The 13260-nt window shown below is 41.6% G+C and overlaps 1 protein-coding gene across 3 annotated transcripts in view; it reads right to left on the bottom strand.

Annotated features, from left to right (window-relative positions):
- Window positions 1-13260, bottom strand: part of Slc25a16 (solute carrier family 25 member 16) — a 32687-nt gene that overhangs the window by 13316 nt on the left and 6111 nt on the right. For 2 of the 3 annotated variants that reach the window (XM_029563359.1, XM_008832647.3), the window contains exons 3-6: window positions 9634-9767; window positions 7640-7703; window positions 1146-1267; window positions 704-770 (exon numbers count right to left, since the gene is read on the bottom strand). In XM_029563359.1, the coding sequence (XP_029419219.1) occupies window positions 704-770; window positions 1146-1267; window positions 7640-7703; window positions 9634-9767 (387 nt within the window). The remainder of the gene's footprint in view (window positions 1-703; window positions 771-1145; window positions 1268-7639; window positions 7704-9633; window positions 9768-13260) is intronic. The other variant, XM_029563360.1, reaches the window with a different exon arrangement.

Below are 13260 nucleotides of genomic sequence, written 5' to 3'. Positions count from 1 at the left end.
AAAAATTATTTCAATCGGATGACAATACTGAAACCTCAGAAACGAAAAAAAAAACAAAAAACAGGAAATCTAAAAAACAGCTAAAGGGAAAATGCATAATTCCAAAACTCATAATGACCACGTTGACAGATTATATGTCAACAACCAAACAAAAATAAAATAAATAAATAAATAATAAATAAATAAAGACATGGGATGGCAAGAAGACTCAGCAGGAAAAGGCATTTGCTGCCAAGTCTGATGACCTGAATTTAATCCCCAGATCTCACAAGGTAGAGGGAGAGAACCAACTCCTAGAAGTTGTCCTCTGACCTCCATTTGTGCATCCTGATATATGTGTTAGCATACACATACAAATACACACAATAAATACATAAACGCAATAAAATTTTTTAAAAAATCTTATAAAGCGAGGCTTAGTGGAACCTGCCCCATCAACACAGCACTTGGGAGTTAAAAGCATGAGGATCAGGATGTTTTTCTAAGCATCATATGTTAATAGCTATATATTTTTGTTTACTCTGAAAATCATTTAATTTCCAATTACTCTACTCAATGTTTATTAGGACTATTGATATATATGAATGATAATTTTATCTTCATCATTTATTCAGTAGAAGCCATTTTCAGTAGCATCTTTTCCTATTACCACTTAAACCTGGAAACATAAACACAAAGCAAGATTGTGTCCAATCTGTCATACCTGCATATGGAGCCATTCCTAAAATAGTAGGAATCAGACCTCTATAGAATCCAAGGAAACCTCCTTCCTTTGAATGAAGGAAAATCAGAAATAAGATTATAATACCCTCACTATGGTAGGCATCTAGAATAAAGCACACAGCACAGTGAGAACTCTCCTAGGGTCAATCTGAAACACCAGATGGGCTTTTCAGAATTATTATTAATAACTGCCTCTTCTTCCCTCCCTCCCTCCCTTTCCCTCTCAACTTCACCCCTCCTTTTTCCTGTGGTGCTAGAGATCAAAGCCCAGCCTTATATATGCTGGGCAAGCACTATACCACTGATCTATATCCCCAACCCAGTATCATTCATTTCAAATAAAGGAAGAGATAGATATTATTCAAAATACTTTCCTAAATATAAAAAGGCATATCATAAATTAGAAAAGTAGGGTGAAATACCTTTGCATAAATTGTTTTGAATGCATGAATAATTCCTGAGTAAGTGTGTTCCCCTTTCACCTGGAAGGCTAGGCGGACCCTAACCATATCAAGAGGGTAAGTACAGATAACTGCTGTCATACCTAAAAAGAAAGTAGAAACGTAAATGTAGAGAAAACGTGCACACATGCACTACACACACACACACACACACACACACACACACACACACATATATATCCTCCCTGTCAGTAGCATTCTCAGGACTGAAGAAGTGATAAAGCCCAGCTGGGCATGGTGGCACACGCCTTTGACCCCAGGACTTGGGAGGAGAGGCAGGCAGATCTCTTGAGTTCCAGGCCAGCCTGGTCTACAAGGTGAGTTCCAGGCCAGCTGGGGCTACAGGGAGACCCTGTCTCAAAATAAAAAGACCAAAAATAAATAAATTTAAAAAAGAAATGATGAAGCCCAATGAGCAAAGGTGACATTAGGGAATAAATGATCACATTATGCAGCAGCAGCAATTGGAAAGCAATGTGGTGAGTGTCAGCTTAAAAATCTCCTCAGGCTCTTCTCATTGTGAAATCATACTGCTGGCACCAAAACGGTACAGTGTAAACAGATAGTGAGGGTGTATGTTTTTTATTGGATAAAAGATTATTAGTGAACATGACTGCTGAATAAAATGGAAGTCCTCACAAGTGCAGGCCCTATTTGTCCAGGGGGCCACAACTGGGGAGATGTCGGACCCATATCCATTTGGGATGAGCTGCTTCTCCAATGCCAGGTCTTCAAAATTCACCTGCATTAAAGCCTCACATCCTTCAGATGTGGTGTCCAGGGAACCTGAACTTGGCCCCATGCAGGGCCTCGATCACATGTTCCTTATTCTGCAGCATGGTGCAATGGCCATGATTACCTGGCCAATGGGATTACCTGTGCCACTGCCTTGGGCTTTCCAAAGATTCCCCATGAACCTGTCAGCCCCAGCACAGGATAGCATCTTGTGAAGCAGATGGTGCAGAAAAGGTGGGGCCGCACTTGAACATGGACACCATCTTTGCCAGGTAATTGGCACAATATAGGTGGCTTCCAGAGCTGCAGAAGCAGATTCATCTGACACCAATTCATCTGACACCAAGTGGTCACAAAGTAACCTTCCACCCCAGGTCAAAGATGGAGATCTTAGCATCAGGACCACCTTTGAAGAAGGGACTTTGGGCAGACATTGTTCTTGTACCTGTAATACTGCATGGGGTAGTGGCCGATAATGACACCAAGATCTTCAGTGTCATTCCAGAGGAAAAGAGGATTATGAGGTTCTATAGAAATAAATGTATCCTACCACTTATTTATATCCAGTTCAGTAAGATACCTTCCTTTTAGACTTTAGGCGAATTTGATATTGACTAAATAAACGGTCTCAAGCCAGGTATAGTGGTGCACACCTTTAGTCCCAGCACTCGGGAGACAGAGGCAGGCAGATCTCCATAAGATCGAGACCAGCCTGGTCTACATAGAGAGTTCCAGGCCAGCTGGGGCTACAGGGAGACCTTATCTCAAAAAAAAATAAAACAAAATAACAGCAACAACAACAACAGAAACAACATTTCTAATTTTAGCTAATTTGGCCTATGTGTGGAGGTTGGAGGAAAACAAGCAGGAATAAGTTCTCTCCTTCCACCATATGGTCCCAGGAATCAAATGCAAGTCTTCAGGCTTAGCAGCAAGTGTCTTTACCTACTGAGACATCTCACTGGCTGAGGATTCGTTTTTTGATCCTTGTCCTTGAAAACCAAATCACCCCAGAATTCTCCATTCTCATCTCTCCCTTTCCTGCTCATCAATACTATAGAATTCAAATGTTGGCCGGGTGTAGTGGCCCATGCCTTTAATCCCAGCCTGGTCTGCATAAGGAGTTCCAGACTAGCCTGGGCTAAAAAAAACAAAAAAAAAGGAATTCAAACAGTAAAAAAGGAAACACAATCAAGGAGGTTATTGGAGAGTGTCACACAAAGTGGTGGCTCAGCTTTGGACAAGTACTCAGACTGGCAAACATACCAGTCACTCAGAGGCTGACTTAATTTAACTCATGAAGGTACTACCTCCCCCTTGGGCCCCTTTTCTCCACTCCTACTAGTTACTGTGCCTCTGAGCACTACTTTATAACAAGGCCAAAAAAGTCCACCATGATAAAATAGGGGAAACTACAAACTTCTTTTTTTTTTTTTTATCTTTTTGAGACAGAGTCTCCCTGTAGTCATAGCTGGCCTGGAACTCACTACACAGAACAGGCTGGCCTTGATCTCACAGAGATCCACCTGCCTCTGCCTCCCAGTTGCTGAGATTAAAGGCCTGCACCACCATGCCCAGCTCTGGAAACCACAAACTTTTAAAATTCTGCTGGTGACAACTTTTCTCTTCCCTCATTTTACAGTCTAATACAACAGCAGACTATCTTTACCTACCAGGAAATAGAGGCTCAACCAAGTCAAACTGTACTTTCAACTTGTGACTGGGCAAACTATTTTCTTCTTCAGTCATGAAACTGAGAACTTCAGCTGGAGAGATGGCTCAGTGGTTAAGAGCACTGGCTGCTCTTACAGAGGACAATAGCTTCATTCCTAGCGCCCACATGGGAGCTAACAATGGTCTTTAACTCAAGTTCCAGGGGACCCAACACCCTCTTCTGGCCTCCTGAGGAACTGCACGCACATGTGGCACTTAAATAGAGTCAAAACTTAAATAGAGACAAAACCTAGGAGCCAGGTGGGATGGCATACAACCGTAATCCTAACTCTTAGGAAACAGATGCAGAAGGATTAGGCATTAAATGTTATCCTCAGCTACAGAGCAAACTGAAGGCCAACCATAGGATATATGAGACCCTGTCTCAAAACACAAAACAGGGTTGGACCACCAACTCAGAAAAGTAATTCATTCAAATATAGAAGTTTGTTACTTCTGAATTCTAGCCTGGGCTCAGGGGGGATACAATTCCTTTTAAAATATAAAGTATTTGAAGGGCCAGGAGTGGTGGCGCATGCCTTTAATCCCAGGACTTGGGAGGCAGAGGCAGGCAGAGCTCTGTGAGTTCAAGGCTAGCCTGGTCTACATAGTGAGTTCCAAGCCAGCTGGGGCTACAGGGAGACCCTGTCTCTAAAAGACCAATAAAATAAAATAAAGTATGATGTTTCATACCCATAATACCAGCACTTAGGAGGCTGGGAAGAAATATATCAGAGAGTTTGAATCCATCCTACAAAGTGAGTTCCAAGACAGTCTTCTACAGAATGAGACCCTGTCTTAAAACAAAACAAACAAAAATAGAGAGTATTTAGGAGAGCCAGGCTTGCCTATAATCCCAGCACTCAAAAGACAGAGGTTGGAAGATGGAGAATTCAAGATCATCATCAGCTGTATATAGTGAGGCCAGTCATGAAACCTGGTCTCCAAAAATCAAACCAACAACAAAATAAAGTATTTGCCTTCCTTTTCATTTTTCCAATAGTAGTAGGGATTCAATCTTGGGTCTCATGCATGCAAAACAAGCAATATGCCACTGAACTACATCCCCAAACCTAAAAACAACAAAAGTATTTGGGAACAGTGCTTCCAATCCTTTCTGAGTCTCTAACGCAGAGTGCACAGCACATTCTAGTAAACACTGGCTGTAGCTCCGATCACTTGGCTGCAGCTGCCTCTCCTCTCACCAGCTTTCCTTGCTGTCATTTGCCCTTTCTGCCAGCCAAGAAGGTGCTCGACAGCCTGGAGCAGCTTCTCTACATGGTGAAAAAGACATTCTGATCCCTAAAATAATAGGGGGAAAGGCCAGAGAGAGATGTTCTGAAGAAGAGCAAGATAGCACCACATGCTGCAAGGACTCTGGAACACTACAGTAGTAAAATGCCAGAAAGGAAAGCCTGCATTGAAAGAATGTCTAACTGCCTAACATAATGACCTAGCTTCCCAAGAAGAATGCAAAATGCAGTATCATCAATAGAAAAGGAAGAATTAAAAAAAAAAACAGAATTCACACAAGACAGAAAAGAAAAATACAGATGTTTCCCACATGTGTGTAGACAAATATTCAAATGAGTCAGGAATGATCCTATTTATAGAAGGAATTTGGAGTGTAAGTTGAAATACTGGACTCCAGCATATAGAACTGGGTGTGTGGCACATGACTGCAATTCTAGCACTTGGGAGACTGAGGCAGGATTACTGAGTTCAGGCTTAGCCTGGGCTACATAGTGAGTCTTTGCCTCCAAAGACCACCCTCTCAAAAAAATTATGTCATTGCTGACATTTAGGAGGTTGAGACAGGAGGATCACCAAGGCCAGCCTGGGTTATATAGGGACTTCCAAGCTAGCCTACATTATGAAATGATAAATAAAACAAACCCACAAACAAAACCAGAATATTTGCTGGAGCCATGGCTTGGCTGTTAAGAACACTGGTTGGGGGGTTGGAGAGATGGCTCAGTGGTTAAGAACACTGGTTGTTCTTGCAGAAGAGCCGGGTTCGAATCCCCACCACCCACATGACAGGTAACAACTGTCTGTAACTCCAGTCCCAGGGGATCCAACAGCCTCTCCTGACCTCTGCGGGCACTGCACGACATAGGTGCAATTACCTACATGCAGGCAATACACACATACACATAAAATAAAAATAATAAATAAAATGAAAAAAAAATAAAGTAACAACATTTACAAAACACAAAAGAACACTGGCTGCTCTTGCAGAGCACCCAGATGGTGGCTAACAACCATCCATAACTCCAGTTCTAGGGGATCCCACACCCTTTTCTGTCCTCCATGGGTACTGCATGACACGGGTGCACTTACTTACATGCAGGCAATACACTCATATACATAAAATAAAATATAAATAAAATAAAGAAAGAAAATATTTTAAAAAGAATATATGAGGCCAGGCGTGGTGGTGCACAACTTTAATCCCAGCACTTGGGAGGCAGAGGCAGGCGGATCTCTGTGAGTTCCAGGCCAGCTGGGGCTACAGGGAGACCCTGTCTCTAAAAGATAAAAAATAAAAAATTTAAAAAAATTTTTTTTTAAATTTGCTTTGTCCTAATTAGCAACTTATTAATTTTATATGAAATAATGTCTTTATCTACAAACGGAAACGCCTCTTTCCCTTGGATCAGGTGGTGGCAGCAGCTAGCACAGCCACGAAGACCAAGAGAGGGCCTGGGACCTTCCAGAGCAAAAGGAGGTGCTGCTGAAAGAGCAAGAGGACCTGAAGGTGGAGCTATCATTGTTGCAGGACCCTAAAGTGGCAGGTAGTCCAAGCTCTCCAAGGTCCCGGTTATCTACAAATCCATGGCCTATGTTCTTACCATCAGGAACTCCACAAGGGCGAAAAACAAGCCCCTGGACCTGAGGCTCAAGAAGACCAAAAAATTAATTAATTAATTAATTAATTTATTATCTATCTATCTATTTATTTACTTATTTATTTGGGATTTTGAGACAGAATCTCACTATGTATTCCCTGGCTGGCCTTCAGCTCACATAGAGATCCACCTGCCTCTGTCTCCTGAGTGCTAGGATCAAAGGTGTATACTACCACACAAGGTTTAAAAAACTTTTTTTTTTTTTTTTTGAGACAGGGTCTCCCTGTAGCCCCAATTAACCCAGAACTCACCATGTAGACCAGGCTGGCCTCTATCTCATAGGATCCACTTGCGTTTGCCTCCCTACTGCTGGGATTAACTGTGTGGAACACCATGCCCAGTCTAAATATTTTTAAAAGATTTTATTTATTTTGTCTTAGGTGTATAAGTGTTTTTGCCTGCATGCATGTAAGTGCACCCATGTATGCAATGCCTGAAGAGGCCAGATGAAGGGGTCAAATCCCCTAGAACTCGAGTTATGGACTGTTGTTAATCACCTGATGTGGACGTTGGGAACTGAACTCAGATTTTCTGCAAGAGTAGCCAGGACTCAATTCCATCCCCTTAAATTTAATTTCATTTTTACTTAGATAACTTGCATGTGAATGCATGTAGAGAGGGTACATTCATGTCATGGTGCACCTATGTAGGTCAGAGAACAACTTGTGGGAATCAGTTCTCTCTTTCCACCATGTGTGTCCCAGGGATCAAACTCAGGCAATCAGGCTTAGTGGCAAGTGCCTTCCCCTGCTGAGCCACCTCTTTTCTGGGCTGGAGGGATAGTGTAGCCATTAAAGGCTAAGGCTAACAAAATAAGACATAGTAATATGATCATTTAAAAATCTGCTTTCTACTTTGATAAAATTTCCAATGTTACATCTGAAGGTGATTAAAGGTATATAATCAAAGATACTAGCTATAAATTAACCAGAACATTTGATTTATACTTAAATCAGAACAAAATGTAAACTGCAATCAGTTAAAGAGACTAACAGAATACTGGATAACAACAGCACTACTCTCAAATCTAAATAAAATTAAGTATTTTAATAGAAAATCAATTTCTCAAAAATAAAGATGTACCTACTCCCTTACCTGCCATGGATCCAGCCATTAATCTGTGTACATGACCGGAAACTCCCAACTTTGTGGTAATGAACTAGAAACCAGAAACACCAAATTAAATGAGATACTTTTTTTTTGTTCTTTTTGAGACAGGGTTTCCCTGTAGCCCCAGCTCGCCTCAACTCACTATGTAGATAAGGCTAACCTTGAACTCACAGAGATCCATCTGCCTCTGCCTCCCGAGTGCTGGGAATAAAGGCATGCACCTCCATGCCAGGCCCAATGAGATACTCTTTTATGTGTTAAGATAAAATTAGAAGACATGCTTCCTTGTGTACACCTTTAATCCCAGCACTGGGGAGGCAGAGGCAGGTGGATCTCTGTGAGTTCAAGGCCAGCCTGGTCTACCTAGTGGGTTCCAGGCCAGCTGGGGCTACAGAGAGGCCCTGTCTCAAAAAAAAAGATAAAGTTAGAAAGGATAAAAGAAATTTAACAGATATGACAGGAAAAGCTGTTAACTCAGCATTACTCTAAAATCTCTAAAATAATTGACTTTCATAACATAGTTTCACTTATTTAATAAGAACGTCCAGGGCTGGGGATATAGTTTATTGATATGTTTGCCTAGGATGCTCAAGGCTCGGGGTTTGATTCCCAGAACAGCAAAATATGAAACTATGCATGCATATGTTTGTACATATATATAGCAAAAGAAAATCCAAAGCCACAGCGTTCCTCTCCTGCAACTAGCATATTAAAGAAACTAGAGAGATGGTTCCGCTGTTAAAAGCCCTTGCTGCTCTTCCAGAGGACCCAAGATCAGCTCCCAGCATTCACATCAGGTGCTCTTAACCTCCTGTAACACCAACTCCAGGGAATCCAACGCCCTCTTCTTGCCTCCACAGGCACTTGTACACATGTGTCACACACTTACACAGACACACACATATACACATAAATGAAAATTTTTAATTTTAAAGCACATTAAAAATTATTAGTATTTTATCTTTTTAAAAATTCTTTTACATTTATTTTATTATGTGTAGGCATGCATATGCCATGGCACATACACAGAGGTCAGGGGACAACTGTGGGAGTCAGCTATCTCTACCTTGTGGGTCCTGGGGACTGAATTCAAGTTGTCAGTCTTGGTAGCAGGCACCATTACCCCTGAACTATCTCACCAGCCCAATTTTTATCCTTTAGAAAGACACTTTAAACCGGGTGTGGTGGCACATGCCTTTAATCCCAGCACTTGGGAGGCAGAGGCTACATAGTGAGTTCCAGGCCAGCTAGGGCTTTAGATTTTGCATGGTGTTATATGCCTACAATCCAAGCACTCAAGAGGTAAATGCAGAAAGATCAAGCATTTGAAGCCAGCTTTGGTTCCATAGTTAAGTTTGAGGCTAGCCTTACATGGTAAATTCCAGACTGTCTCAAAACAAACAGCAGTTGAGGAGATGGCTCAGTTGGAAAAGTGTTTGCCACACAAGTATGAGAACCAAAGTTTGATCTCTAATACTCAGGGGTAGCAGCACACCAGTTCATCCAAAGTAACTTTAAAGTTCAAACCACCAGCACAAGGTCCTAGGTTCAAGTCCTAACACTGAAAAAAAAAAAAAAATCCAATTCAAAGCACGCTGGAGCACTGATAATCCTAGCACTGGAGAGGCTGAGGCACAAAGATCACCAGTTCAAGTTTGGCCTATGTTTCACAAGGAGACAATGCCTCAAAATAACAAAAATGTAAGGGCAGGTGAGATGCCTCAGCAGGTAAAGGCACCTGACCAAGTCTGACAACCTATGTTCAATCCCAGGACAACCACGATGGAGGAGAGAACCGACTCCCATAAGTTGTCCTCTGACTTCCACATGTGCACCACGGAATGTGCTTGTGCATGTGCGTGCACACACACACATGCACACGCCCGCACACATACACACACAAATAAATAAATACTTTAAAAATTCACAACAAATGACTGGTAGTAAACATAATATCCAAAGAGAGAAAATTCAATTACCGTTTTGTAATGCTCAAACGCCATGAACTGGATTGCACCGTAGGGAAAGATTCGAATCATCATTGCGCCATTTCCTTTGTACAAGCCAAGGTATCCTTCCTTTTGGGGAACAGCACGCAATGCAGAAAATACTCCTATTTATGGAAAGAGTTTAGAACAGAAATATTATTAAAGTCATAAAAACTCCCTGAAATTTGAAACAGGCATGGTGGCCAACAGATGTATTGTTTTCATTTTTGTTCTCTTTTCAAAAATTTTTATTTATGGGGATTGGAGAGATGGCTTAGAGGTTAGGACCTGGGTCTGATTCCCAGAACCCACATGGCAGCTGTCTGTTACAACTATCTGTAACTCCAGTTCCAGGGGATCCAACACCACCTTCTGACCTCATTGAGCACTGCACAACACAGGTGGGTGCACTTACAAACATGCAGGCAATACGTTCATATACATAAAAATAAAAATAAGTAAAAAAATGTTTAAATGTTTATTGTGTGCACACTCACATACGAGACAATGTACATAGGTGTGCTCATTTGGAAGTTTATGTGTGGAGGTCAGAGGACAACTTTTGGGAGTCAGGTTTTTCCTGCCACTTTTATGTGAGTTCTGAGGCTCAATCTCAGGTCATCAGGCATGTATGACAAGCACTTTACCCACTGGGCCATCTCCCTGGCTCCTGTTTTTATCTTTTTTCATAATTATAATCTCAACACTGGGGAAGCTACAGCAGGAAAATGACATGTTCAAGTCCAACCTTGACAATACATGGAAAATTTGAGGCTAATCTGAAGTACAACATGAGGCTATATCTCAATAAACCTATATAAATTCACGTTTCCATAACAAACACTGTGTGGTGGTTTGAATGAAAATGTCCCCCATAGGCTTCAAGTATTTGGACATTTTGTCCCCAGATGATGGCGCTGTTTTGGGAGGCTTTAGAAGGTGTGGCTATCCTGGAGGAAGCATGTCATTGGGGATGGGCTTAGGGAGTTCTTAAGCCTTGCCAGATCTCTAGTCCCTCTCTTGCTTCCTGTGCCTGCATGATGATGTGAGAGCTTAGCTTCTGCTGCTCCTGCTCCAGCCACTTCCAGCCACCATGCCTCCCTGCCATGATGGACTGTAATTCCCCTGGAATCGTAAGCTTAAATAAACTCTTCCTTCTACAAATTGCTTTGGTCAGTGTTTCTATTACAGCAACAGAAAAGTGACTAATACATACTGATAGAGATTACTGTACCATCATAAATAAATAATTTCATAAGTATTTGGTTTTGCTTTGTTTTCTTTTTAAGAGAGGGTCTCCTATAAAGCAGGCTTACCTCAAACATGCTATGTAGCCAAGGATGACCTTGAAGCCCTGATCCTCCCACCTCCATCTCCAAAGTGTTATTATTGTGCACCATCATGCCTGACCACAAATACTAATTTCTACATAATAGTTAAACTGCATCAGTTATGCAAATTATATAAGTAAGCCTTACATCAATATAAAATCTATCACAGCAAGAGCAGCTATAATAAGTTATATTCATAATTATAGCAAATTCTATTGAACAAGAAGACCAATCTAAACAAGGATAATAAGAGAGGAGCTGGAGAGATGGCTCAGCAGTTCAGAGCACTGGCTGCTCTTCCGGATGACCTGGGTTCAGTTCCCAGCACCCTTATGGCAGCTAACAACCACCTGTAACTCCAGTTTCAGACCTGAAGCCTGGCTTCCATGGGTATATCAGGGCACTTACACACATACATGCAGACAAAACATTCATACACATAAAAAAATAAAAAACAAGAAAAACCTTAAAAAAAAAAAAAAAGAGTAACAGGGCCAGGCATGGTGGTACATACCTTTAATCCCAGCACTTGGGAGTCAGAGGCAGGTGGATCTCTATGAGTTCAAGGCCACCTGATCTACATAGTGCGATCCAGGACAGCTCAGGCTACAGGGAGACCCTGTCTCAAAAAGACCAAAAAATAAAAAAAAAGGATAACAACAAAAATATATCTGAGGTTCAGATAGTGCATTGAAGCCAATAAAATCTATGTGAAAGAAAGGAAGATTTCTCAGGCCAACCCAGTACATGTTTATCTCCATAAGGAAAACAACAACAAAAAAAAACTAAGCAAATAACAGGATCAGCACCTCTGGGTGCTTGACATTATGAGTAAAGCTGAGTGGAAGAGCTCTTGCTTAGCATGTGTGAGGCACTGGGTTCAATAACCAGCAACAAAAATAAAAATAAGGGCTGGAGAGATGGCACAGCCATTAAAGAGTAAGGCTAACAACCAAAATGTCAAAAATTAAAATTAAAAAGTCTATCAACTACAATTGTTTAATATCAGAACAAGTTTTTATTAGTAGTATATTTCCCGTAGGAACCTGAAAAACAAAGGTCTGAGTTCTGTTCCACCTGTTGATGTGTATTGTACATTAATATGAATCACTAATAGAATTAGCAATATATAATAGCCTCCTCTTATCCATTGGGAATATGTTCCAAGATACCCAGTGGATATCTGAACCCTCAGATAATCTCAAACCCTATGTACAATATGCTTTTTCCTGTCCATACCTACTTACAACTTCATAAATCAGGCACAATAAGCTGGGCATGATAGCTCATACCTGTGACTCCAATACCCAGAAAACTGAAGCAGGAGGATTGTCATGAGTTCTAGGCCAGCCTGAGCTACAGAGTGAGACCTTGTCTCTAAAAACCAAAAAGTAATTAGTTTAATTAAATAAATAGAAGAAAGCCAGTTATAATGGCTCATGCCTGTAATCCCTGCATTTGGGAGGCTATGGGAGAAGGACTTTGAGTTAAAGGCCAGCTTGGGCTATATAGCAAGATCCAGGATAGCCAAAGCTAGCTGCATAGGGAGACCTGGTGTCAACAAAAAAATTTTTTATGCATGGGGAGGTGCTGGAGTAATGGCTCAGCAGCTAAGAGCACTGGCTGTTCTTGCAGAGGGCCTGGGTTTGATTCCTACCACCTACATGATAGTTAACAACCATCCATAACTCCAGTTCTAGGGGATCTGACACCCTCTTCTGGCCTCCAAGGGTATTATACATATGTGGTGCACTTACATGCAGGCAAAACACACATATAAAATAAAACAAATTTTTAAAAAATTTAAGGGGTCAGCCAGGTGTGGCGGCACACGCCCTTAATCCCAGCACTAGAGAGGCAGAGGCAGCCTGATCTCTGTGAGTTCAAGGCCAGCCAGGTCTCCATAGTGAATACAGGACAGCTGGGGCTACAGGGAGGCTCTGTCTCAAAAAGACCAAAAAAAAAAAAAAAAAATTTAAGGGGTTAGAAAGATGGCTCAGCAGGTTAAGAGTACTGGCTGCTCATGCAGAGGGCCCAGGTTTGAATCCCAACACCCACATGGCAGCTAACAACCATCTATAACTCTAGTTCCAGGGAGTCCAACCTCCTCTTCTGACTTCCTCGGGCATTGCATAATTCAGGTGTACTTACATACATGCAGGCAATACACTCATACACATAAAATTGAAAATAATAGCTGGGCGTGGTGGTGCACGCCTTTAATCCCAGCACTTGGGAGGCAGAGGCAAGTGGATCTCTGTGAGTTCAAGGCCAGCCTGGTCTACAT

The sequence above is a fragment of the Nannospalax galili genome, unplaced genomic scaffold (genome assembly GCF_000622305.1).
Source record: "Nannospalax galili isolate Female #2095 unplaced genomic scaffold, S.galili_v1.0 scaffold156, whole genome shotgun sequence".
Lineage (NCBI taxonomy): Eukaryota > Metazoa > Chordata > Mammalia > Rodentia > Spalacidae > Nannospalax > Nannospalax galili.
Note: the sequence above shows the minus strand (reverse complement) of the source record. Positions and strands in the feature narration are given on the sequence as shown.